This window comes from Felis catus, chromosome X (genome assembly GCF_018350175.1).
Source record: "Felis catus isolate Fca126 chromosome X, F.catus_Fca126_mat1.0, whole genome shotgun sequence".
Classification (NCBI taxonomy): Eukaryota; Metazoa; Chordata; class Mammalia; order Carnivora; family Felidae; genus Felis; species Felis catus.
In genome coordinates this window covers 12,102,052-12,128,718 of record NC_058386.1, presented here as the reverse complement: position 1 = coordinate 12,128,718, position 26,667 = coordinate 12,102,052, and the positions used below count along the sequence as shown (strand labels likewise).

At 44.6% G+C, this 26,667-nt stretch overlaps 1 protein-coding gene across 4 annotated transcripts in view; it reads right to left on the bottom strand.

Annotated features, from left to right (window-relative positions):
- BMX (BMX non-receptor tyrosine kinase) overlaps positions 1-26,667 on the bottom strand; it is a 53,496-nt gene that overhangs the window by 11,812 nt on the left and 15,017 nt on the right. For 3 of the 4 annotated variants that reach the window (XM_045051194.1, XM_011291615.4, XM_045051196.1), the window contains exons 6-16: positions 24,957-25,021; positions 21,158-21,333; positions 18,210-18,281; positions 17,038-17,091; positions 13,123-13,177; positions 11,569-11,648; positions 8,997-9,124; positions 5,566-5,640; positions 4,646-4,817; positions 1,200-1,416; positions 276-340 (exon numbers count right to left, since the gene is read on the bottom strand). In XM_045051194.1, coding sequence (XP_044907129.1) covers positions 276-340; positions 1,200-1,416; positions 4,646-4,817; positions 5,566-5,640; positions 8,997-9,124; positions 11,569-11,648; positions 13,123-13,177; positions 17,038-17,091; positions 18,210-18,281; positions 21,158-21,333; positions 24,957-25,021 — 1,159 coding nt within the window. The remainder of the gene's footprint in view (positions 1-275; positions 341-1,199; positions 1,417-4,645; positions 4,818-5,565; positions 5,641-8,996; positions 9,125-11,568; positions 11,649-13,122; positions 13,178-17,037; positions 17,092-18,209; positions 18,282-21,157; positions 21,334-24,956; positions 25,022-26,667) is intronic. The other variant, XM_045051195.1, reaches the window with a different exon arrangement.

Genomic DNA, 26,667 nt, shown 5'->3' with positions numbered 1-26,667 from the left:
CATGGAATTTTTTTAGAAGTTAAAAAATATTAGAGTTTTGAAAGAATGAAAAGGGACTTTGGGTAATTTCTGAAGAACAACTATATCTTCCTAGTGAAGAAATGAGGTGAGACATGTTTCATAGGTGGTCAGAGGCAGTATGGGGAAGAGATCCAGGTTTCTAACCCCCCAATTCAGAGCACGTTCCATATCACCACAATGCCTTCAATTCTGATGGCATTTAGGTGTGAATGGAGACCCCTCTTTCATTGCTTGCCTCTTTGGAACTGGCTTACCTCGTCATCCCAAAGTCAGACACTTTCACGGAGAGATCACTGTCTACCAAGCAGTTCCGAGCCGCCTTTGGAGAAAACACAAAATTACCAAACAGTTAAAGTGGCCAAGAATCTCCCGACATCAGGATCCAACACTTTCCTTCTCTTTAGCAGAGTTCTCACCCAATCTAAGATTGCCTATCAAAACCCCAAATGTTGAGACTCTGTCTTTGTGTCCTTGGCAATTTTTCAAAACGAAAATGTGCGCCCCTAAGTATTTTCACGCAAGCAGCCATCCTTGTCAAACGGCATGAAAGGTATCACACGTCAAACACAGAACCGCAGCTCGTCCGCGAGAAGGGAAAAATTATTTCTAGGGGTTCCTTCTCCACCACAGGGGTACCATGCATCAACAGGCGCTTTGAAGGCGGAGATGCTGTACCGGCCTAGTGTGCGTGGCAGGTTTGCTGTTCAGAGCAAGCGGAGCTCTAAAGATAAATACCAGTGCCTACCGAGCAAAACGTCCCCCAACCCACCCTGACCCAAAGACACACAGATTTCACTTCCTTCTGGTTTTGTATTTCTCATTTATGGTCTTAATTGACTGCTTTGGCCCTGAGCCCTCCCTGGAGTAAAGGTCAACTTGGATTTAATTGGTTCGGAGAAACACGAAATTGACCAAACTCTTTCCTTTGTATCCATCTTCCTCCACACCACCACACAGCTACATAAATCCTGATGGCTTCTTTTAGTCTTTCTGTACTGCAAATATTTTATTTAGAAATCGTGGCTTTTATTACAAAAGCGTCATGTGCTTGAGCAAGTCACAGGTGAGCCAAGTGAAGGTGAGGATGCCCTCCTTGTCACCCTTCCCAATGGCCCCATCGCTGGAGGTGGGGACCGTGGATTGCTTTCTTTCTCTGAACGTCCAGTGGCTCTGCTTACCAAGTCCCTGTGTATGAACTGGTGGCTCTCCAAGAAGGCCATGCCTTCACACACATCATAGCACATTTCTAAGAGCTGAGAGGTTTCAAGTCCTTTTCCGTGACTCTTCAGGTAATTAAGCAGGCAGCCATTAGTTATATATTCAGTCACTATGTATATAGGGTATCGCTTTGAACACACTCCGTAGAATTTCACCAGCTTGGGGTGACTGAGTTTCCTGGAAACAAAAGATTTTCAAAAGTTCAGTACTGAATTTCCACACTCCATGTTGCAGATGTCCTGAAAAAGAATCCCTCTCAGGTTTTTGCTTGTTTTAATGTCTCCCCTTCTACTTGAACAGAGAAAGAGAGGGAAACGTTTTGGATTTTGTTCTGGGAGCATTAGCCTTTGAAGGCAAGGAAAAAAGCCGCCTCCTGTTGGATCTTGACAACCCCAACAGCAATTTAGTGGTTGTGGGAGCTGTGCTCGCCTTTCTCACAGAGAATCAGGGAAGCGATGGCCTGCTGTGCCAGATATCCCATTTGGTCTCCTGGCATCCGGAGACTTCCATGGCTGATTTGGGGAAAGCTCCACACTGTAACGGCCATCGCTTCCAGTTCAAAGCATCTAACTTTCTAAGTTTTGAAGTCCAAACCTTTCATTCTAAAAAAAAATTATAGCAGAACATGAAGGGTGTAGGAGAAAGGAAAATAGTTGCCATGTTAGGGAAGTGCGATTAGGCATGATTTTTTCTTTCTTTTTCAAAAAAATCCATTTTATATTGTCATTACATTACCTTTCAATAATCAATTTAGAAAATAGTAACTACATGACATAGCCCTTCTGGCAGGTCATGACAGATGGATAACCTGCTGTTATGGTGTTCATCCCCTTGTCCATGTGATTGATCAGTTTGCAGGCTGATTCCTTAATGTTCACGTGTGTAAAGTAAATCTAATGTCGATTTTAGAATTTTTAAGTAAATAAGCATTTATTAAGTAGTTATTTTCTTCCTTCTTTTTTTATGTTTATTTATTTTTGAGAGACAGAGAGTGAGGGGGGAGGGACAGAGAGACAGGGAGACACAGAATCCGAAGCAGGCTCCAGGCTCCGACCCGTCCGCACAGAGCCCGACGCGGGGCCCGAACCCACGAACCATGAGGTCATGACCTGAACCAAAGTCAGACGCCTAACCGACTGAGCCACCCAGGCGCCCCTATTTTCTTCCTTCTTAACATAACTATAGGGACATGCCTTTGGAGGTTATTCAAGGTCATGAGCTTGGATATGCCTCTTTCAGCTATTTTAGACAATGGCATGGAACCTGGTATTGCTTCCTTCAAACAGAAGGCTAGTGGCGGGACACAAGTCCATCGCCCAATAAAAGCTGTTCCTGGAGCAAATTCAGTCACTGACCATGGGGCACGTGGTGGGAACACCATGTCAACTGATACTGCCCACATGACAGGCCTCAATTTGACCATCACATCTGGGATAATAACATTTTCCCTTTAGGATACAGTTTGATTTCTTTCTTTATGACCAGGTGATTTGTCGATGGCTTTTTATGATTCTGTGTGATGACCAGCCGTCTAATTGCAAAAAAAAATATGTTTAAATGGATACCATGACACAGGGTTTACACCATGAGCCTAGGGGAGTTTCCGCTAGATTTTTCTTTGCTACAAAAGGAGGACACTGAGGGCCTCCTCCCCAGTTTTGAGGGTATAACTGCCAAAAGCAGGATAGGCTACATAATTTGTAGGGACCAGTACAAAACGAAAATGCGGGGACCCTTACTTAAGAATGATTAAGAATTTCAAGATGGTGACCTCCCATCAGGAAGCCAAGCGCAGAGCCCTTCTAAGTGGGCCCCCCCGCCCCAGGCCGTGCAGGCTGCGTGCCCGTGAAGCCAGCCCTGGGCAGAGGCTTGCGTGCACATACTATTTCTGCTTCCAAACCATCCTGCATTTGTGGTCAGAGTGGGTGTTCTGACTCTCCTGGTGCCTTTGGTCTTGATGAAAGAATGACTAAGGAAATGGACTCTGGAATGTCTGCCTGGGTTTGCATCTCTGCTTTGCCACTTTGACCAGCTTGGTGACCTTGGGCCCATTATTTAACATTTCTGTGCGTCAGTTTCCTCGAAAACAAAGACAACAACGGTACATCCGTCCTAGGCTTCTTACGAGGATTGAATACATTAAGATTTATAAAGTGCTCAAGGAAATGCCTGTAAATACCATGCAAGTGTTGAAGTAAAAAAATTTAAAAGTGTTATTACTCTGCAGCAGGCCAGGATTTGTGATTTTGACTATCTTTGACCAAAATCCCGCTGTGACATTGTTTGTGTTGATCCGTTCCCTAAAGGCAGGATGACCAGCTGTCCCACTTTGCCTGGGACTATGGGGTTTCCTGGATCACAGGGCTTTCAGGGCTAAAGCAGGAAAGTCTCGGGCAAACCCGGATGGTTGGTTCCTTTTCAAAGTCTGGTTCGCCATGTTTACAAGAAGAGGTAGAATCATTAAAATAATTCTTTGTATTTACATGGATAAGAGAGAGAGAGAAGGGAGGAAGGGAGGGAGAGAGAGAGAGAAAGTGAGCTTAGAAAGAAAAAAAAACCCCACACCTGCATTGTGGACTGTTTTGGGAGCCAAGGCCCATTAGGAAGGTATCTTCATTTACCAGATGAGGAAAGAAGTAGGGCGAGAAAGCAGTTTTGTCAAACTGTACTGAAGGTACCAGAAAGGAAAAGGATATTGCCCGTAGGGCGTTAGTTTTCAGTATTGCTTTAGCCCTGGCCACTAGAGGCTCCTACCCTTGGGCTTGTGCTTTACAGGGCCCCATTCTGTTCCTCATCCCACCATGCACCTCCCCAAAGGACAAGGAAGCTCAGAACCCATGCTTCCCTTTTTCTCAATCACCCTTGGGGTACCGAGACTCTGGAATCCCCCATCCACGTAGTCCTGAGGCCTCTTCCAGGACCTGTGTAGACTCTTCCTGGGCCAGTCATGCTAAGAGTGAACCATGCTATTGGTGTGTCTTACCCCTAACCAAGATCATTCGCTGTTGAATAGTTGTTTGTGGGAGACACAGAGGGAGCCCGGATGTACTGAATGCTATGTCTACACGTAAGTACTGAGTACAGTGCAGGACAGAGCTGGGGGTGGGAGGAGAAAGGAGAGGGGTAGAGTTGGGAGCAGTGGTATGGGCCAGAGGCTAGTTTCTCTAAAGAGTCTTGAGAATTCTAAACTTGAATATGGCCTCTCAGATTGTTATGAAGGTATACTGGTCAGAGGAGCGTAGAACCGATTTCATTTAAAGGTGCGTCAGCTTTATTTATAACTTCTAAATATACCTATGATGTGTGGAGTCTTGCTCGAGGCCTTGCAAATGTTAGGGACAGACCTGTTAGCATGAATGTCCTCCCATGGTAAGGGCCAAACTGCCATTCCTCAGAAGAAACTTACATCATGGTCTGGGCCTCCTGGAAGAATTCATCTTCTGACATGGAGCCCTCCTTGATCATCTTAACGGCAACGTCATACTGTCCCTTCCATTTGCCCAGGTGGACCACTCCAAACTGGCCACTTCCTAGTTCCTTCAGGAGGGCAATCTCTTCTCTTTTCAGTTCCCATATTCCTAGTAAGGCAAGACGGACACTCTTTAGGATGAAAGTAGAAGGCCTTGGGGCTGACAGCTTCCCAAGTGGTTTCTTCTCCAACGAGTTTCACATTGGCAACATAGAACAGTAAGACTTTTTAAGTTGATCACTTAAAAAAAAACAAACCCTTAGAGGTGTGGTCTTATGACCTAGGAGACCATACGATAATGCCACCAGGACAATACTGTTCATGAAGCAGCTACAGTTATTGACAAAAAGGCTTAGAACACTTTGCCAACTGGAGGCATCTTGGAAACACCCAGTGTCAAAATGTGCTCGATGCTCTTAGCTTGGTAAAAAATATCATTACATTCTCTTATAAGGCAAACTAAACTGTGATGTGGGTGGATGTCCTTATCCTTAAATACACGAGGTTGAACACTGGCTCCCCTGAACGGGCCCAGAATCCCGGAAGAAGAAAGGACAGGTGATGGGGTTCTAGAGGCTGGTGATTGGCTCTAATAACAGGACAACTTTGACAGTCTTTTTGGTAAGGCTGAGGAGATTACAGAGTTAGTTTCAGAGTACAGAAAAGTTGTGGGGTTTTTGTTTTTGGTTTTTTTCTGGAAAATGGTCAAACATATTAGAACTGAAGCCCTCCCTGGCACAACCTGAACACAGACCTCCTTCTGGCCTTCCTTCTTTTCTTTTTTGGAAATACATATATACTTTTTTAAGCAGAAATGGTAGGAAATGGAGTTTAAGAGCTCAAGTGTGTGTCCATACCACTTCCCAAGGACACGGAGATGGGAACCTTGTTGGCCTTGGTCGACACAGGGTGGCGGAGTCGTGTGATCATGCCTGCAATGGAATCAGCACCGTATCATCACATCACATCACATCACATCACATCACATCACATCACACCAGTTCACACCAGTTCACACCTCTGCTCGTGCTCTCTCCAGAGTAGCTGGAAAAGCACAGAGTTCAGGATGTCATGATGGAGAGGGAGGATCCATTCTGACCGTATTCATCCTGCATTGGATTGATTTGCTTGACTCGACTGAGTAGCTCAATGTAAAAGCAAAAATTAAAAGGGTAAAACAACTTTAGGTAATTTTAAAAAATCCCATAGAGTTGGTTCCTTGATGGGATCTTCCATTTAAAAAAATTTCCCATTTTTACTCTGCTTTTTATAGTCCTATATTTAAATACCTGTACACGTGGCACACGTATTTGGTTTACAAACTCCAAACAGTACAGAAGGGCACAAAATAAAAAGCAAACCACTTGATTTTTAAAAATGGAGGGGCGCCTGGGTGGCGCAGTCGGTTAAGCATCCGACTTCAGCCAGGTCACAATCTCACGGTCCATGAGTTCGAGCCCCACGTCGGGCTCTGGGCTGATGGCTCGGAGCCTGGAGCCTGTTTCCGATTCTGTGTCTCCCTCTCTCTCTGCCCCTCCCCCATTCATGCTCTGTCTCTCTCTGTCCCAAAAATAAATAAACGTTGAAAAAAAAAATTAAAAATGGAACCTATTACTAAGTTGCATAAAATGGTCAAGTCATTTTAATTGCTTACATCAAGCAATGATAAAGCTGGGTTAAAATAATCACATTATTTATAGTGTTTTGAAAGAACTCATTCAAAAAAATGTTTCTTGCTTAAACGTGTGATATTTTCCAAGTCCTGGGAGCTGTCACAGATGTCCTTTTCCTCTCCTTCCTTTTTCTACATATTTATTTACTTTTTATATGGTGTGTGTGGTCTCCGAATGTTTTAAGTCCCAAACCTTTAATCGGCAAAGAGATGAGCGCACTCCTGCAAAATATGTACATACAATGGCTGCTGTGTTGACACATGATGTGATTCACAAAATACACTCACGATAGAAAACTTAAGAGAATGAGATTCTTAGAAATATCTAAAGAAACATTTTAATGTTTTCTTTCTATACCCTGTGGAGTTTCTTGTGCATCTTCTGGAGTGAAATTGTTCTACTTGGAGATGTCTGTTCATACAATACCTTTTCCAAAGGGTACTTTCTAGGTGTTAGAGGTTAAATATACAGTCGAGGAAAGTGGGACAAAGGAAAAATACAAGAGCCAAAATCAAAGCCAGGAGTAAGGCTAGGTCACCTACACGCATGTAATCTAGTCAGACTTGCACACATTTGACGCTGAGCCCACAGCTTATTTTTACTCACTGTTGGAAGTACATCCAGTCACTGCCCATAAGTGGCACTAGTCGAGAAAAGACAGAGGAGACTTCCTTTGTTTTTAGTTTCTTTTTGGCTAAGCTTATTGAGATGTTGTTGGCATACGTAACTTTAAGGTATGCAACATGATGATCTGACGTGTGTGTATACTGTGAAACGATTACCCCTCAGGGTGAGTTAACACTGCCACTAGAAGGGATTTCTATACATGTACTCGCTGGTCGATTAGCCAAAATCTAAAAAGTAATAGTACCCAGTGTTGGCGAGGATGAAGGAAATTACGGTTGGTGGAAGTGTACATCTCTGAAAAGCATTGGAAAGTGTCTAAATTTTGAATGTTCTTAACCATTATCTTAGACATCTCACTTCTAGGGAATTTGGCTACAGAAACACTAATACAGATACACAGAGCTATGTGTACGGGACTGTGCATTGAAACCACCAATTATAACGTGAAAATACTGTATGTATCAACATAGGTTTAGGTGAATAAATTATGGAGTGATTCTACAATAGAATCCTATGAGTGGTTAAATAGAACAAAGTGAGCTATATGTATGTGGATGGAAAGACCACTAAGACATGTAGAGTAAAGAAAGCAAGCTGATTGGGGCGCCTGGGTGGCTCAGTCAGTTAAGCATCTGACTTCGGCTCAGGTCATGATCTCACAGCTTGTGAGTTCCAGCCCCATGTCGGGCTCTGTGCTGACAGCTCGGAGCCTGGAGCCTGCTTTGGATTCTGTGTCTACCTCTCTCTTTCTCCCCTCCTCTGCTCATTCTCTCTCTCTCTCTCTCTCTCTCTCTCTCTCTCTCTCTCTCTCTCAACAAAAACAAAACACAAACATTTTTTTTTTTTTGCCTGGGTGGTTCAGTTGGTTAGGTGTCCACCTTCAGCTCAGGTCATGATCTCATGGTTCGTGGGTTCAAGCTCCGTGTCAGGCTCTGTGCTGACAGCTCAGAGCCTGGAGTCTGCTTTGGATTCTGTGTCTCCCTCTCTCTCTGCCCCTCCTCCACTCATGCTCGTGCACACTCTCTCTCAAAAATAAAATTGAAACATTAAAAATTTTTTTAAAAAAGAAAGCAAGCTGAAAATTGTGTGGAATGATCTCACCTTTGTAAAATATAATGTGTATACATATACATATATAATTTATTTATATATGTAATAAATAATAGGGGCACCTGGGTGGCTCAGTTGATTAAACATATGACTTCGGCTCAGGTCATGGTCTCACGGTTCGTGAGTTTGAGCCCCTCATCAGGCTCTGTGCTGACAACTCAGAGTCCGGAGCCTGCTTCAGATTCTGTGTCTCCCTGTCTCTCTGCCTCTCCCCTGCTTGCACTCTGTCTCTCTCTCAAAAATAAACATTGAAAAAATTTTATAATAAATGATAAGTGTTAGTATCAGCATAGAAAAAAATTCTGTCAGAATAGACAACAACTTGTCCATGGAGGTTCTCGCTCCAGTGTAAATATTTTTATAATGTTTGAAGTTTGTAATCAACTTATTCCTATAAGCAGAACAAGACTGCAAATATTTTTGTAAAGAGAATCTCTAACTACTTTTTTAAATGTTATTCATTTCTGAGAGAGAGAGAGAGCAAGCAGAGGAGGGGCAAAGAAAAAGGGAGACACAGAATCCCAAGCAGCCTCTACACTGTCAGCACAGAGCCCAATCTCATGAACCATGAGATTCTTACCTGAGCAGAGATCAAGCATCAGATACTTAACCAACTGAGCCACCCAGGCGCCCCAAGGATCTCTACTTCTCAGTCACTCAACTCACACAGCTTCATTTTTCTGGCATCTTAGAGTGTATGATGTGATATTCCAGGAAACATAGGCTAAAAATCACAGCAGGTATATGGCTTGAGAGCATTTTTGTTCCTGCTTTTCATGGTTCCCGATATGATTAAGAATGTTAGGAGGATCCATAGTACCCAAGAAAATTGATATTTATCAACAAGGACCCGTAAAAGAACAACTGAAATAAATTACCTGCTGAATTGTGTTGATGATAGTGAATCAGCTTTGGAATGGAATCAAAACAGTAGTTTTCTGCCAGGTACAATTTGTTCTCAGCATTTGTGTGCACATGGTAATGCTTGACAGTTCCTTTTTTATCACTGGTAAGGAAGAAAGAATGTTAGAATGTTTTTCATTCTCAATTGAAGCTTGATTAAATCATGGTTAAATAATTACTTCAGATGGCATTCACAAATTTTGGAGAGGGAAGTCAGAGGGGAAGTCTCAGTCTTGACATCTCTTGGTTTTCTAGAGCCATCCATGACAATCGGTAATTATGCAAGAGAGCTCCTCTCTCAACTCAGTGTATCTTTTGTGCCATAGAGAATCCATGTACTATAAAATTCCAACTTTCGGCACTGTTCCTCCCTTAGGAAGTCAAGACTGGAAGCTTCCTTTGATGATTGAGAGCCCTGCAGGGTTTCAGGATCATTATTCTGAACACCAATTCTCTTTGAGGATAATAATGAAGATTAAAACGCGGGAGACAAGGGTGATTAGGCTGAGGGTGCTCTCATCCAGGCCTGGGTGGGAGGCTCTTTGGGAATGGAACATGCAAGATGAAATGGTGGGGGTGCCTTTACTTCCTCATATGAACTTGTACCTTTGCCACATAAAACATGTTTTTCCTTTTACTCTACCTTTGGAACACAGTGGTGAGTCGAGGCACGCTGATTTAGGCTCATCGGGAATAATATGTCTGTCTTAGGTTTTAGAGTATGGCCTAGCAGTCAAGAGTTGGGCTTTTCGTCCAGTTCTCCTGTTCGCTAGATACCTCATCTGGTTGTTACAAAGATTGGTTGTTATAAAGATTTTATATAAGGCAATTTGCACTATGCTTGGTCATAAGAAACTGCTGATAAATTGTTGTTGCTGTAGTGCCAGCCTAGTCAAAATTGCACCCGTAAAAAGGAAAAACGGTGGTTTGTTGTTGCAAATGGCCACTTTGCTCTTGGTCTCAGCGTGAAATTCATTCAAGCCCATTTATGATGTTTCGTAAATGAAGGCTTCCATATTCACTAATTTGGATTATTTCCATTTGAGTCCTCATCTGTCTGCTGTATTTTCTACCTGGCCACCTTCAGAAATAAACCTGGGGTTAAGGATCTTGACTAGGAGGACTCCTGATGTGAAGTTCGGCTGAAACTGCAGGGCTGGCGGGTCAAGAGCTCTTAATACTCAGTGAACCAAATCTTTTCCCAGTTCCTACTGGGCTGGCTTTGGCCAGCCTCTAGGTGTGCAGCTTCCTCCATGAGATGGACCCGGGATGGCCTCCTGCATTGGAAAATGCTGTGTGACTGCTTAGGGTACATTCTGGCCTCTCAATTTGGAGATGCATACTCCATAAAAAAATGTATCAAAATAAAATTACCTCTTAATCACTTAGCTATTACCCACAAAACCCCATGTAGGTACCAAGGGTAGGTACGGTATGTGGAGACAGCCCCAAGGGAAAGGGTGATGCGATCCAACCATCAAAAGAAACGTTTTTATTAGGAATAGTTTTTCAAGCGATCCTAATCTAGATTCGGCCAGATTCTTATCTCCGAACGCTGGGGTTCTCAATGTAGACACAGGCGTATAGTCAAAAGAACACGAACTCTGCTGTCGAAGGCCTGACTTCAAGTGGGTCACGTATTAATTTTGTGGTGCGTCTTCATGAGTGCTCTTGGAACCTCAGACCTCTCATCTGTAAAATGGCACAAAACCAGCTTTCCCCGGTGCTTCACAGGATGATTAGAAGGAACAAAAGAGCTAGCAGCCGATGGGAAAGTGGCCTGTGAATCTCTGGCGGGGGATCCCGATGTGGGTGGCGGTGACTGTGGGTGCCTTATATGCTCCTTCACGAGAACAACAACTGTGATGGTAACTGCCACTCGTTTATTAAGTGCTTACTCTGTGCCAGGCACTGTTGTGCTCCAATACGTGAATTAACTCCCTTCATCCAGAGAACTTAATAGTCAGTGTTATTTTTCCCTTTTCAAACAGGGAAGCTGAGGCACGGAGGTTAAGAAACTTGCTCGGTGTCATACAGCCTTGACATGATAGAGTCAGGAGTTGGCCCCTGAGGTGCGGCTTCAAAGCAGAACTCGTAACCATGCAAAGAGGACAGCACCCCAGAAGGAAACTGTCCCGGGAACACAGATACACCGATTCAACTTTCTGCCAGCTTTGCCCCCCACTGGGAAGACTTACTGAAGACCAGACGCTGGGGTCGGTGTCTCAGGTCAGCAGGTGGCTAGGGCCGAGAGTGTTCACAGGCTCCATTGCTGTTTTTCTCTCTTTAGGCTTAGGGCCAAGTCGAGGGGAGTAACCCAAGATTCCTTTACCAAGCGTTGACTGGCGTTGTTCTAGAGAACAACCTCTCAAAGTGGGGGTGGGGGGGTGGGACAGGCAATGACAAATGGTTGCATTCAATAGAAATACTTTGATCCCAAACTCCAGGGTTTAAAGGCGGTGTCTCGTCCCAAAACGTGACTAAATGGCCAGCGTATTCAAAGGACATACACAAAAGATAAAAGAAAGAAATCCCTGTCATACTTACTTCATAGCCTTGCTAAATAAGGACACTGTGTACATTCCCACCTGGCGGGAATTTCTAACCATAAATGCGCCTTCTTTTCCCTGCAAAGGAAGCAAAGTGTGGAAGGAACAGAGGACATTTTTGTTATTCTTGAAAACTATAGGTGGTAGGAAGATCGATCTTTTAGGTCCATGTTAAAGGTCACTGACGGTACAGGTCATCCAACAGCTGGTGCAGAGGGGCCCCACAGCTGACCTTTCGTCCTCTCGCTCAGCTCTGAGACCTACCCTGTGTGCTCTGACTCTCCCTCTCCTCTTAGTTTCTAACCCCCACTGGTAATTTTCTCTCTCTCTCTTTTTTTAATGTTTATTTATTTTTGAGAGAGAGAGAGAGAGAGAGAGAGAGAGAAAGACAGAGTGCGAGCAGGGGAGGGGCAGAGAGACAAGGAGACAGAATCTGAAGCAGGCTCCAGGCTCCGAGCTGGCAGCACAGAGCCCGACGCGGGGCTTGAACTTGTGGACTGCGAGATCATGACCTGAGCCGAAGTCGGACGGTTAACTGCCTGAGCCACCCAGGTGCCCCAGTTTTCTCCATCACAGCCTGACGTTTCAATCTTTCAGAAATAAAATTTAAAACCACATATCACCGTATCATGCCCTTAGAAGGTATGAGAAAACCAGAGATGCAGAACAAATCGTTTGTTAAAGCCCCATGCTCCACTGGTCTTTCTTAATGACTTGGCTAATTCTAAGCAGACCCGGATTCAGAAAGAGCAGATAATAGCCTGTGAATGTGACGGGATCCCGAGTTAGGCGGTGAGGCCACCACGTTCTCGCTAGTCCCCCTCAGAGACATCACTGGTGTGCTTTATTAGGTTGAACTGTATCAAGGCGTCATTTTTGCAGGGCAAGAGTTTGCTCCTGGTGATTTCATGCCTTGAGTAACAAAACCAGGGAGATTTATTCCCTATTACATCTGTTGTACTCTGGTTTAGGTGCTAATGAGCAGGGTCGGCGTTGGGCCAGACGGTTGCAGAGATGGCCCCCCAATAAATCATGCCCCCGACTGTGGCCCTGTGTACCCCCTCCCGCAGGGAGGCTGGGGCCGGGCCACGTGACCTGCTCTGGCTAGCAGGGCATTCGCGAGCGTGCCCAAAGCACAAACTCAGCAAGTGCTTGTGGTGAACTACGGGGCCCTCCTCTCCTGCCACCTCCTTGAGGTCACCACGCTGTGAGGAAGCCCACGTTAGCCATGCGGAGCAGGACTGTGGCACCCCGTTGACCGCCCCCTCCCCGTCCATCCACCGGCTACACGCGGGTAGCTGAGTGGCCCCAAGCCAGACCTGCCTCAGGACTGCGGGCCTCACAGAAGGCTGAGAAATGGCCAATCTGGTTTCAAACCACCGATACTGGAAGCAGAGGAAGCGGCTAGATGGCAAGGGCCCGGTACCCCAGGGGGCGGACCCCGTGATGACGTGACTGTATGGTTAGCCCCCGCTTTCTATGAGAAGCGCGTTCCCCCCCGGGCCCAGCGGGAGAGAGTCTTAGAGGCTACTGTAAAAACTCGACTGTTTACCTTTTGTCTCAGTAACTGCTCAGACTGTGACCTGGAGATGTTACCTGCAAACCAGCTGCAACGAGAAAGAATTGCGTATTTGAGAGTCAGTGGTTTTTGACTGCATCGCTGATGACCCCACCTTCTGGCGGGTCAAAGGAGGTGTCGGCCTCCCTCGGGGACTTCCCAACGTGACTGCTCCAGAGAATCACCTGAGGAGCTTTTCAAAAATCCAGATTCCGGAGTCTCCACCACCAAACGATGCTTGTGGGGTGGGGCCCGCATGTCTGTATTTTCACACGGGCTGGCGCTGACGAACCGTTGGCCTCCTAGCTGGTCCCTAAGTTCTGTGTTTCGCTGTTTTGAGCGAGAGCCAGAGATTAGACCGATGAAGAATATCCCACTGGGAAAGCTGGGGTTGCCAAAGATGAAAGTTCCTGTCTTTGAACTGTATGTTTTTCTTTTACATTTCTAAAAATATTTATTTATTTTGAGAGAGAGAGAGAGAGAGAGAGAGAGCACACAAGTGAGCGGAGGGGGGGGGCAGAGAGAGAGGAGACAGAGAATCCCAAGCAGGCTCTGCGCTGTCAGTGCAGAGCCCAACATGGGGCTCGATCCCGGGAACCGTGAGGTCATGATCTGGGCCGAAACGAAGAGTCAGATGCTTAACCAACTGAGCCACGCAGGCAGCCCCTCAACCCTGTATTTTTCTTGTAATAATCTGATAGAAGCACCCTTTATAGCATCCATTTTCAAAGCAAATGCTTTTCTCACAAATCTTTTTTATTTGAAGGATAGCAATACATAAGCCCCTGTGGTTATATTAAGACAGTAAGAGTTATAGCCACCCGAGAAAAAGATGATGTGGGATAGCCGGGTGTAATCTTTAAATACTGCCTGTTTCACTGAGTTAGCCAAGAGCATCACGTCTTACTTTGTGTGGAGAGCTCAACAGTCCACAGAGTTGTTTCTCACGTGGGATCAATGATGTCTGTAGTCTTTTGGCCTTGGCAAAAATGTCATACTAGGGAAGCGACCAGGGTGTGAGGTGGGAGGGGGCGTGGGTTTGGGGCTCACAAGGACCCTCTGGCTAGAAGATAACACCCGAGGAGGGAAGAAATGCCTGAGGGTGAGGGTGTGCTGTGGGGGGCGGGGGATGGAAGTGTCAGCTGGTGGGCAGGCTAATGAAGTGGCGAGAGCCATCAGCCAGCTTGGAGTTCTGGGTTCTAGACGTAACTTCCTAATAAGTAGTTGTACGGCTTTGGACAAGCCACTTAGCCTTTTTTGACCTTGGAATTACCCATTTGTAATATTAGGACGAGGGTTGAATTTGAGAAGTTTAGAAGTCTCTTCTAAAAAACAAGGCTCTTCTAATTCTACCTTTACAGATACTATATAATTAAAACTTGAGATATTAACCGATCATTTTATTACTTCATATTTTAAGCTAATCACAGCTAACCAAGAGACTCCTCAGGGAACATGATTGAGGATACATTCCCATGGGAGATAGAAGACAGAGATGGTCAGGAATGAGGAGGGAAGCCTGGAGAAGCAAGGTAAGATTGTGAATAAGCCCTTCCCCCCGTACACGCATGTACACTCTGCCTGTGTCGTCATTTTCCTGGGGTCTGACTCTGTTTTTAAAAAAGATTTCAGTATGTCAGTGTCAGAGCAGCAGAGGCTTAGGCCTTGCCCTGAGGTGTGACATTCCATCTAAACCTCGGTGACTCAGCCTTCAGTAGAACAGAATAGAATTGCTCATGAAGTTCTGGCCACAAAACAAATGCTTCAGGGCCACTGATAGAGGGAGAAGCTGGGGGCACCAAGCACAGTGCAAGGGGCTGAGCCCCAGATCACACAGCCCTCTGGATCTGATTTCCCTGCGGCGTGTCTTTGACTTTGAAGAGGGCAGGTCTTTCCTGATGGATTCCCCAATGCACACCTCTCACTTACCATTTGAATTTAGAAATGATGCAGATAGAGACTGTCTTTATGGTCAGATCAGGACTTTCCAAAGCAAAGGAAGACTTCCACTTCATCGAAATGCTAACGACTAAAACCCACAGTTAGAAGGTCACTCCCTTTGGTTGTCATCTGTCAAAGTGCTATTATCTTTGGATATTTTTTTTTTTGTTGTTTGTTTGTTTTTCAACTGACTAAGAAAGCCAGGGGCCCCCGGGTCTCTTTTTTTTTATTTAATTTTTTTAAATTTACATCCAAATTAGTTAGCATATAGTGCAACAATGATTTCAGGAGTAGATTCCTTAGTGCCCCTTACCCGTTTAGCCCATCCCCCCTCCCACACCCCCTCCAGTAACCCTCAGTTTGTTCTCCATGAGTCTCTTCTGTTTTGTCCCCCTTCCTGTTTTTATATTATTTTTGTTTCCCTTCCCTTATGTTCATCTGTTTTGTCTCTTAAAGTCCTCATATGAGTGAAGTCCTAGGATTTTTGTCTTTCTCTGACTAATTTCACTTAGCATAATACCCTCCAGTTCCATCCACATAGTTGCAAATGGCAAGGTTTCATTCTTTTTGATCACCGAGTAATATTCCATTGTGTATATATACCCCATCTTCTTTATCCATTCATCCATCGATGGACATTTGGGCTCTTTCCATACTTTGGCTATTGCTGATAGTGCTGCTAGAAACATGGGGGTGCATGTGTCTCTTCGAAACAGCACCCCTGTATCCCATGGATACATGCCTAGTAGTGCCATTGCTGGGTCGTAGGGTAGTTCTATTTTTAATTTTTTGAGGAACCTCCCTACTGTTTTCCAGAGTGGCTGCACCAGCTTGCATTCCCATCTTTGGATAATTTTTGTGCTGGTGTTTCTCACTTAGTTTGAATTGTTCCATCAGAGGCTTTCCTGAGGGTGGATGCTGGGGAAGAAGGTGGAGATAAAGGGGAGCCAGAAGGTGGTAAAAAGGCCACGCTGTGGAGGTTTAAGGCATACAGCCTGTCTTCCCTAACGTGGCAAGGATGGCTAGGGCCAGGCTGGGTTGGAGGTAAGACAAAGAGTCGAAACAGTGACATGTACTTCATAAAACCTCTCACTGTACCTAGAGGCAATACATCAGTGACAGCACTCATACAAAGACAGAACTAAAAACAGTATAATCCTGGTGTTCGAGCAACTTAGCCGCCACTGGGTAGTAGGTGTCTAAGAGACGCAGTCTGTCCTATCACTCCTGCCTCTCCTTAACGCCAATTTTAAAATAAAGCTCAGGGGACTTATTTGTCCCTATTTGTAGAAGGATTCAGTCTTAGATGTTGGAAAGGATCCTAACGGCCCCTCAGGCCAACCTGTCTCAGTATAGTTGGGGTGATCACACATTTATATTTGCCCAGAAGAGTCTGGTTTGTGCCTGATGTCCAGGTGCAATATTTTTTTTAATGTTTATTTTTCAGAGAGAGAGAGAGCATGAGCAGGGGAGGGGCAGAAAGAGGGGGAGACACAGAATCTGAAACAGGCTCCAGGCTCTGAGCTGTCAGCACAGAGCCTGACACAGGGCTCAAACCCACGAACCGGAGCTCATGACATGAGCTGAAGTCAGATGCTTATACAACTGAGCCACCCAGGCGCCCCAGGTACAATGTTCAATAGTGCACTGTTTCTCTGTCTAAATGTCATATCTTGTATCTACGAAGACAAAGTGAAATGAAGGGAACTCCAGGTATACGATAAATCCAATGAATATGTATGGCTAGGTTAGATGATCCAGATTGAGGAAAAATATTTCCCTTAGTAACAATCTAGCTCATTATCACCTGTCATCCAGATAAATGGCCCAGAACCTCACATGAGTTTACCCTTGTAAATACAGCCTCCTGAGCAAGTCCCAGCCATCTGCTTTAACGCCTTCGGGGAAGAATAGAATAGAAACATCTATGTTAGTTTTAGAGGAATACAGAAGACTTTCAAAACTCACTCATAGTCATCCAGGTTTTCCTCTTCTTCAGATGAACTTGACTCGGGGAATCCCCTTAGGAAGAGAGGAAACAACATGAATGCAAAAAACCCACCAAGAAATAATGCAATCACCTAGCAGTGCAATATCAAATCCCTCCCTGCTTTCACCCCGTAAATAAAATTTAGACGCTTAGGGTTCCCTCTTTGTACCTGGGGAGGTATCTGCAAAGCGAAGAGAGAACCACTCAAAAGTTGAGCTCATGCCCAGTTTAATGAGAAAATGGCTCTTTGATACGGGAGGCCCCCAGGAATGTGGGTTTGTTTGACTCTTTTGAAGAGCAGACTCATGAAATAGATGAATGCCTTCAGTGACAGCTGTAGTATAACATTAAAAAAAGCATCTGGGTTGTGTGGAGAGCAATTCTTTTTTTTTTTCAATATATGAAATTTATTGTCAAATTGGTTTCCATACAACACCCAGTGCTCATCCCAAAAGGTGCCCTCCTCAATACCCATCACCCACCCTCCCCTCCCTCCCACCCCCCATCAACCCTCAGTTTGTTCTCAGTTTTTAACAGTCTCTTATGCTTTGGCTCTCTCCCACTCTAACCTCTTTTTTTTTTTTCCTTCCCCTCCCCCATGGGTTTCTGTTAAGTTTCTCAGGATCCACATAAGAGTGAAACCATATGGTATCTGTCTTTCTCTGTATGGCTTATTTCACTTAGCATCACACTCTCCAGTTCCATCCACGTTGCTACAAAAGGCCATATTTCATTCTTTCTCATTGCCACGTAGTATTCCATTGTGTATATAAACCACAATTTCTTTATCCATTCATCAGTTGATGGACATTTAGGCTCTTTGTGTGGAGAGCAATTCTTAGAGAAGAGTTACTCAACTCTAGGTGGTTTTTCCTCCTAGAGATGCCCGAGCCACGTATTCCACTGTTCATGCTAACACCAGTGGATATCACGACCAATGGACAGGACATATCAGTGCGAGGAGAAGTGTAACCCATGAGCCATCGGCTCAGACCAACTTAAGGTTTCAGAGGGGCAAAGTATGTGGATTTTTTTGGTTTGCATTTACCTTAAACACGAAGTCTAGCTGCAAAATGACTGCAAATGTGCTTAGTTTTCCTGCAAATGGAAGCAAATCCTAGGTGTAAAGGAATATCTGAATTTGATTTACCATGACATCTTTGAGGTGCTGTGATTTACGACAGTCCTTTCCCTCTGGTTGCCACATGCGAAATCTTCACTGCTACGACAAAAGATACGTTTCGTAAATTTATGTTTATTTATAAATGTTAAATGACACAAATAGTTGTGTTAGATATCTTCTAGCTTCATTTAACATTTTGGCCTGTCCATTTCACTTGGTTTGGGAATTTAAGCTAATGAGTCATTTTCACATTTTTGTCCTTGCGGGGACCCCAGTAACCAGCAGTAGTTTGACAGCGTTCCTAAACAAAAGAGAACTGTTAGTAGAAAAGTTGGATTCATAAATCATCTTGGGGGGGTTTGCCCTGGTTTTCTTACAGATATGCAAGCATTCGTTCCCTTATATATTTTAAAATGTAATTTTCCTCTTGGCTGTTGCGATTGCAATTAAAAGCCTTGAAAATACTGAACTTCTAACTCCACGTGGACACACATGCTCCCGCAGGATCTTCATCACCCTCTGCCGTGCATCATTTTCCCTCTTCGTCTTGGGCGTTAAGCGGAGCATGAGGAAGGGCCTACCTCTCCAAGTCTAGAGGCTGGTTTGTTTGGAATGTGGGACCTGTTTCCTGCTTGCCTTCAGATCTCAGGCTCTTTTTCAAAACCACAACACTGGAATGCCTCCCTCTCTGCCTTCCAAAGAGCTCTGCTCACTAGCGTGGCTTTTTTACTTCCATCTCTTCATAAGACAACTCTTATTTTACTTTATTATTTTTTTAAGTAGGCTCCGTGCCCAATGAGGGACTTAATTCACAACCCTGAGATCAAGAGTCGTGTGCTCTACTAACTCAGCCAAGCAGGTGCCCCACAAAGCTTATTTTAAAGCGCTAAGCAATTTATTTAGCTTTGATGTTGTTTTTAAGAACACGCGGAGAATGTCCATTGATAGTGTATCTCTTAGGTTTATCTGTATAATAGAACACTACACAGACATTCAAAATAATCGGGTAGGTTGCACAACAGTGAGAATGTACCTAGCACCTCTGAACTGCACACTTAAAAATGACCAAGATGGTAAAATGTAGGTTATGTTTTATCACCATTCAATATTTTTTTCAAATTAAGACTTAAGTATATCCTCATGTATTTAAATAGGAAAAAATGTCCAAGATCTGAAGTAATTCTCTATACACAGTAACATGTTCCTACGGAACATTCTAGAGCGATGTATGCTGGATATTCTGCAATTCATGAAAGCATGCATTATGTTACTACTCAGAAAAAATTAAAAAGCACTTCGAGTGAGGATAATTGATAAAAAGTATTATCTACTTACATGAGCTGAGAATCATGGCTGCATTTAAAAATTCAATCTCCATGAAGACCTTTTAGCAATTATCATCATTCACTCACCGATGTAATGCTACTCACACAAAGAAGTGATTAATCAATTCTTTGTTCAGATAACTAGCTTTCTCAAGTTCTAGGGAAAAATCCAAGGTCAGGACTACATCTTGGGGGGTGTCAGAAAAACTCAGCAGTCAAGATAAATTGTGTTTTCATGAAATATTTTTTAAATAAAAATTCATGCAAAAAAATCCATGCTGAATGACATGTCGATATTTTCAATAAAGGTAGGATCTGGCCATCCAGGAGTTGGGGGCCCTGCCAAGCTCCTGTGACTCAGTGGTGCTGACTGTTCATTTGAATACTGATCGCTTTCGCTGCACGCCTTCCTTGGCAAATCCCCGGGGCTTCCGGCAGCGAGGGGACCTGGCACAAAGTTGACGTGACACCCAGTCTGCTAGGATCTGCGTCTATGGATGGTCTCCTTCCACAGGAACACTGGGTTGCGGGCAAATAAATGTAACACGTCCCCTCAGGCAGCCGGTGTAGATTAACACACCAGGATTCTAGCTCCACTTTGAAACGAGAGGTACCACAACTTGCTAAACCGAAAGCAACTACAGGAATTCCCTCACATTCTTTCAAGTTCTCTGTGGCCCAGGACTGTATCGTGGGTACAGTGAGGCATTTGCTTTAGATAAAAATGATGAGGATGGAAAGAATAAAAGAATCAGAGCCCGAGGGAGAAAACAAAGAAAGGAGAGGCCCGGGGAGTCAGAGAGATGTTGTGCTCCTTGACCCGTTCTCTGTTGTCGTCTTGCGATTCAATTCGGCCTTTACTGAGCAGCACAGATGGGGCTGCTTTGGTCCCTGGCGGGATGTAGTTTAGGTGCTGCCTTTCGAGGCAGTTTTCATTCTGCTTTAGGTGGCATCTTTTGGCTTAGAAACGTGAGAAGACCCGGGGCACCTGGGTGGCTCAGTCAGCTAAGCATCCGACTCTTGATTTCGGCTCAGATCATGATCTCAGGGTCATGAGATCGAGCCCCTCATGGGGCTCTGCGCTGACAGCATGGAGCCTGCTTAGGATTCTCTCTCTCTCTCTCTCTGCACCTCCCCCGTTCCCACACATGTACACTCTCTCTCTCAAAATGTGAAAAATTAAAAAAAAAAAAAACCCAAAAACACAAGAAGGCCAGTCCTGTCAGGAGAGGTGGTGGTGTACATCCTGAGAGGGCAGCCGAAGCCTCGCCGGGAGTGTTACTTGTCATTTGTAAGCACATTACAAAAGTTAGCCCACCCTACACGGTCTCACATAAAGGATATATTTTAAAGATTCTGAGTTCTGGCACATAAGGTTATCAGGGGGAAAGGGGGAGAGAAAGAGGTGGGAACAAAACGCACAAGTGTTGCTTAGCTCACAGTTGAGATCATCTAAATGGAAAGTCTATGCTGTTCTGTCCCAGTGGGGCTGCCGCTGGCCCAGGCTCCCGGCTCAAGCACTGAGCGTTTCCTGAGAGGACAGCCCTAGCACAGCCAAGGCCTACATGGACAGCTTTGAGGCTGGGGTCCAAGGCAGCGAGGTAACCTCTACCCTACATGCGGGCAGCTGCACGAAAAGCTTAAGTTTACCTTTTCAGTTTTCTTACTTGCCACCAGTCAGGGCAGTCTTCTCTTGGAATATGCTGCAAATTGACGTTTAGCTGGGAGCCATAGTTTTTCTTGGAGTCACTGTCATACTGGGCGACAGTGGTACTTGAAGATGGTTCATTCATTTTGAAAATAGGAACCGCTCGAGGAATCTTCAGCTTTGGAGGAGAAGAGATTTTAATATATCAGAGTGAGGCACAGATTTGTGCACTGGGAACTAACAGGCCAAGTATATCAGCTCTTAAAAAGGAAAGAAGGAGGGCAAGAAAGAAAAGAAAGGAAACAATGAAAGGAAGGAAGGAAAGAAGGAAGGAAGGAAAGAATAAGAAAGAAAAGGAAAGAAAAGGAAAAGAAAAGAAAAAAGAAAAAGAGAAAAGAAAGAAAAGGCCGATACTAAGGATTGGCAAAGATACGGACAGAGCCAACTGGAACGCTCACGCTTTACTGGTTGGGGTGCATAACCACACTGAAGAGCTGTCTGCAAGATCTAAAGCTGGGCGAGCACATACCCTATGATCCAGAAAGTCTATATGCACACCCAACATTGAAATCAAAAGACCTGTAAAAGAATGTTCACAGCAGAATTATCCCAATTAGATAAAACCTGGAAAGGACTGAAATGCCCATTAAAAGGGTAAAAGAAGGGGCGCCTGGGTGGCGCAGTCGGTTAAGCGTCCGACTTCAGCCAGGTCATGATCTCGCGGTCCATGAGTTCGAGCCCCGCGTCGGGCTCTGGGCTGATGGCTCGGAGCCTGGAGCCTGTTTCCGATTCTGTGTCTCCCTCTCTCTCTGCCCCTCCCCCGTTCATGCTCTGTCTCTCTCTGTCCCAAAAATAAATAAACGTTGAAAAAAAAAATAAAAAAAAAGGGTAAAAGAATAAACATATTTTATACTAAGCAGAAGATGCTACCCTTCTGGCCCTGAAGATGGAGGAGAGGGCCAGAAACCGAGAATGTAGGTCGCCTCTAGAAGCTGGAAAAGAAGCTGGAAAAGGCAAGGAGATAAATTTTTTCCCCCTAAAGCCTCTAGAAGGAATACAGCCGTGTGGGCCCATTTTATTTTAGACTTCTGACCTTCGGCACTTCAAGAGAATACATTCGTGTTGCTTTAAGTCACAAAATTTGGGGTAATTTGTTCCAGCAGCAATGAAACTACCACGGTGGTGTCCTCACACAGTAGAATTGTATACACCAACGAGAATCGACTACAACCATACCCTAAAGTCATATGACAGATAATAAATGGCTCTGTGCTTTCAGATTCCATTTATATAAAGGTCAAAACCAAGCAAGTCAAGTTAGTGATTACTCTCAGGGGGATGGAGTGACCAAAAAGGAACATGATGGCACCCCTGGGGTTCTGTGACGTGCTGTTCCTTAATTTGAATGAGAGTTACGCAGATGGGTTCCGTTTGTGAAAAGGCATCAAGCTAAACACGTAGGACTTGTATACTTTTCTAAGTGCATGTTATATTTCAGTTAAAACTTCACAGAACAATGTATAAGCTCTCAATTTAATTTTTCATACTTGTATTTTTACTTTTTTTTTTTCAGGGATCGACATCCTGGAAATTTTAGTTATGCAGGACACCGCTGTTTATGAGCTATGCCGTGGTTCTGCCCAGAGATAAATGCAGTGGAAAGTTCCCTAAACGGAAATCTGAACAGACTGGCTAGAAGGTGGATTTTTAATTTCCTCAGCTCCGCAAAGTAAGTTCTCTCCTGAATGTTCTGATAAAAACGAAACAAAGGAAAACATGCTTTTCACGATACTCGCTCTGATCCCTGATCCCTTAGGGCAACTTACAATCAAAACAGACTTAGAAACCCTTGACCACTGATGTGCCGGCCTGATAATCTTCAGCACATTTCCCAAACAATTCCTGGCCAGAGATTAGATGCAGTGGTTTCTGGCTCCTAAATTATCCCCAGCTCTTAGATTTGTTTCAAATAAATTGTATTGGATTAGAATTTGCATACCATAAAATTTACCTTTTATAAGGGTAGAATTCAGTGACTTTCAGTAAATTTGTCAAGTCGGGCAACCACCACCACAATCCGGTCCAAGCACCTTGCTGGCACTCCTGTGGGGCCCCTGTGCACATTAGCGGCCTCTCCCCATTTCTATCCCGGCCCCACTCCTCTCAACCTCTTGTCCCTGTAGGTTTGCTTATTCTGGACATTGCTGTTAGGTGTTTTACAAGGCCATAAATTCCAAGCTTCAGGACTAGAGCATGGACCCAAACCAAAATAGCAATGTTGCCGATAACAATAAAACCCTCAAGCCTTCATAACTGTATTAGTTTCCTTAGGCTGCCATGACAAATCGGTACGCATCTAGTGGATTAAAACAACGGAAATTTGTTCTCTCACAGTTCTGGATGCCGGGGGTCCACCGTCAAGGCTTCAGCATGGCTGTGCTTCCTTTAGAAGCAATTGACACGATTTAACCTACTCCAGTAGTGGATTTCTTTTTGTCCCGCTTGTTGGTTCACAAAAATTATATGGTTTTGACTCAGAAAGGGAGAAGTGTGTGTGAATGTGTACCGCTGAAAATAAGTACCCAAGACACCAGAGAGCTGATGGATGGGTAGAGACCCTCCTTTACTTTGAGGACGGCTTCCAGAGGATCATCGGGAGGCCACTTTATGTGTCCTCTGGCATGCGAGGAGGCTGACACCTGCCTGGGAAGCCAAAAAGCAGGAGCGAAGGCTACAAACCCAGGAAGGCAGAGCAAAAGCAGAGCAGCAGCCTGTCGTGTGAGAGTGAGCCACAGACTGTGGTCCTAACCAGAGAAGTCCGGGTTTTGTTTGTTTCCCTGGAGGCCAAGTCCACCCTGGGGAGAGGGTTGGCTGGGAGCCATCTTGAAAGGAACTCTTCCTGAGATGGGTGAATTGGCTCAGCAAAATGCGAGGACCAGAAACCCAAGAGCTAAAGGTGAAGACATTCCCTCTGTCATAAAACTACATTTGGATCTGCGCTCTCGCGGCAAACCCACACAAGTTGCCCAGAGGCTAAAGAATCAGCACTGGAAAACTGTCTCACCCAGAAGCCACCCCTACCGAGTCATGATGGGATCAGCCACGTATGACTGTTTTTCATTAGACCCCCTCTTCCTGGGGCCCAACTGTGAAAGAGTCAGAAATTTCAGCTTCTTCATGACCCTCACCCGAAGCAGGCTTCCATCTGAGCCATGTGAAGGGGAGGAGTTGTCACTCAGAGTGATGCTTGGAGTGGTAGGATTATAACATCGGATGGGACAATTTAGAGGTTCTTCCCATGACTACGAGTCATTGGGAAATTTTATTTCAAAGGAGAGTGACCAGAAAACTGTGGCATCTCCTGGAGATTCTGTTCAGAGACAGAGAAAAAAGCACACCAAGTGGCTTTGAAGGGATAATGGAGGGAAAGACTTAGGTTAGTTTCTGCTTGTGCCCATTCCTTCTCTAGAATATTCACATGAGGCCGGCTTGGCCATGCTGGTGCTGGGGGAGGCATGGCGGTAAGTAACAGCTGCCTGTTACGTGTGATGCCATCTTAAGGACTTCTCCTGCTTGCACCCATTGTTTGGTGACTCTTATGTGCTTATAGGTTAGAAAAGGCATGAACTACAACAGTATCATTCGATACTGCCATTGCTCTTGGTGATAACTCACGGTTTCCCTCTCTTTGCTGAGCAGTCTGAATGAGGCCCATATTTTCCACTCTTGAATCCGGCAACTCATGGTTTATGTAATATATCCTGACTATGCAAACATTTTTTTTTGTTAATATTGACTTACCACTCTGTCTGGGAAGGTGGGAGCTCTGTGTTTCTCTTCGTGGGTTGTGACGTGCAGATCAGCATCTGAAAAGCAAAGCCAAGTCGTATCAGAAGGAACTTTAAACAAAGCAAGCACCCAGTGTCATGAATGAAAAGAATGAACTAGCTTATGTGATCAGTGCTTCAGATGAAATGAATTCAGACGCACCCTTTGGAGTGATGTTGTTACTTTCCCGTATAACACCCAACTCGAACACCACTCCTCCGCCTCTGGTGATCAGTATCCTCCCCAAACAGATAAAAAATTCAAATTCCTCTCAATCCTTTAAACTGTTAATTTATATCTCATTTCCACCCTGTATTTGAAGTACAGATGTCTAATCTCGTTGGGTAATACCTATGAGGCTTGGGGTCAGAATCCATGTCTGATTCCTCTTGGAGTAACGCATACAAGATGCTTGTAAGTAGCTGATTTATGAGTGAACAAACCTATCCTATGCTTTTTTTTTTTCATTTCTTATGGTAGTTGTTGGTTTCTCTTTCCACTTGCACCTGTGGGTAGATGCCCAGCCATGAGGGTGAAGCCGTCAGGTGCCTTGTAAGTACAGTGGCCGTGTGGTGTACTAACCAAGCTGGAACATTCCTTACAGGGATCGGTAGCTTTTAATAATTATGCCAGGTCACCAGCTGCAGAAGGAGACTGATGCAAACAAACTGGGGTGCATGGTAAACTTACTTATAGGCCACGTGCCCCAGAAAAGGAGTGGTCTAGGGCATTTTGGAGACAGAAGGAAGCAAAGACTCTCAACTGTTTCCTTCCAAGTAACTGTACCCAGGGGCTGCCCTGTAACTCAGCAGAGAAGGCCAAGGCAGGAAGTTCTACTTGGGCAAATAGACAATATCATAGCTGCTCATGGGCCACAGCACCCGCAAATTCTGTAGTTTTCTTCCGAGGCTGGCAAAGAGCCTGTGGCACCCAGAATGCATGGCAGATGCCATCCAGGCAGAGCCTAGGAAGATAATCCCGAGGCAGTGCTCTCTCTGCCCTTTTTCCCCCGCTTCTTCCCAGGGAGTTAGGGTGGCAAGGTCAGAGCTAGAATCTGGCCTGCTGGGTAATGATGCCAGATCTTGAACAGAATAAGTGCGGGAGATAATTAATGCTGTAAGGAAACATTATTCCTTAGTCCCTTACGGTGGAGGGAGGATCCATAGACAACAATTTCTATATAGTTCATTAAATCACTATAATTGGTGAGTATAAAGGGCAACGTGGTATACTTAAGATTAATAAACGTTCATTGTGTGGTCTAATTAAGGTGGAAAACACAATGAACATTTATTCATTGATTTTGTTGCCAAATTACTAGTAACGCCATCAATGTGACTGTCAGGGGTGAATACCGTGATGGAGTGAAGTTGAATAATAGCTCATGTCCCTGTGTGTCTTACAGTTCATGAAGTGGGATCACACCGCTGATCTCATTCAATTCGTTAAAGGTGGAATCCTCGCATATTTTGCCCAGGCTGGTAAAACCGCTCCCAGAATAAGTTCTCCTTTTTAATTTATTTGCAACTCAATATTGCTAAACAGTGATACACGTCTAAAATACGTGGGACTGCCTCATGTAAGTATCCTGGAGATGGAAGGGGACCCCATAGGGCACAAGCAGAAAACAACCTAATTCCTTCCCTCTGTTAACCCTTTAAAGCCACTGGGTGGGCTTTCTTTT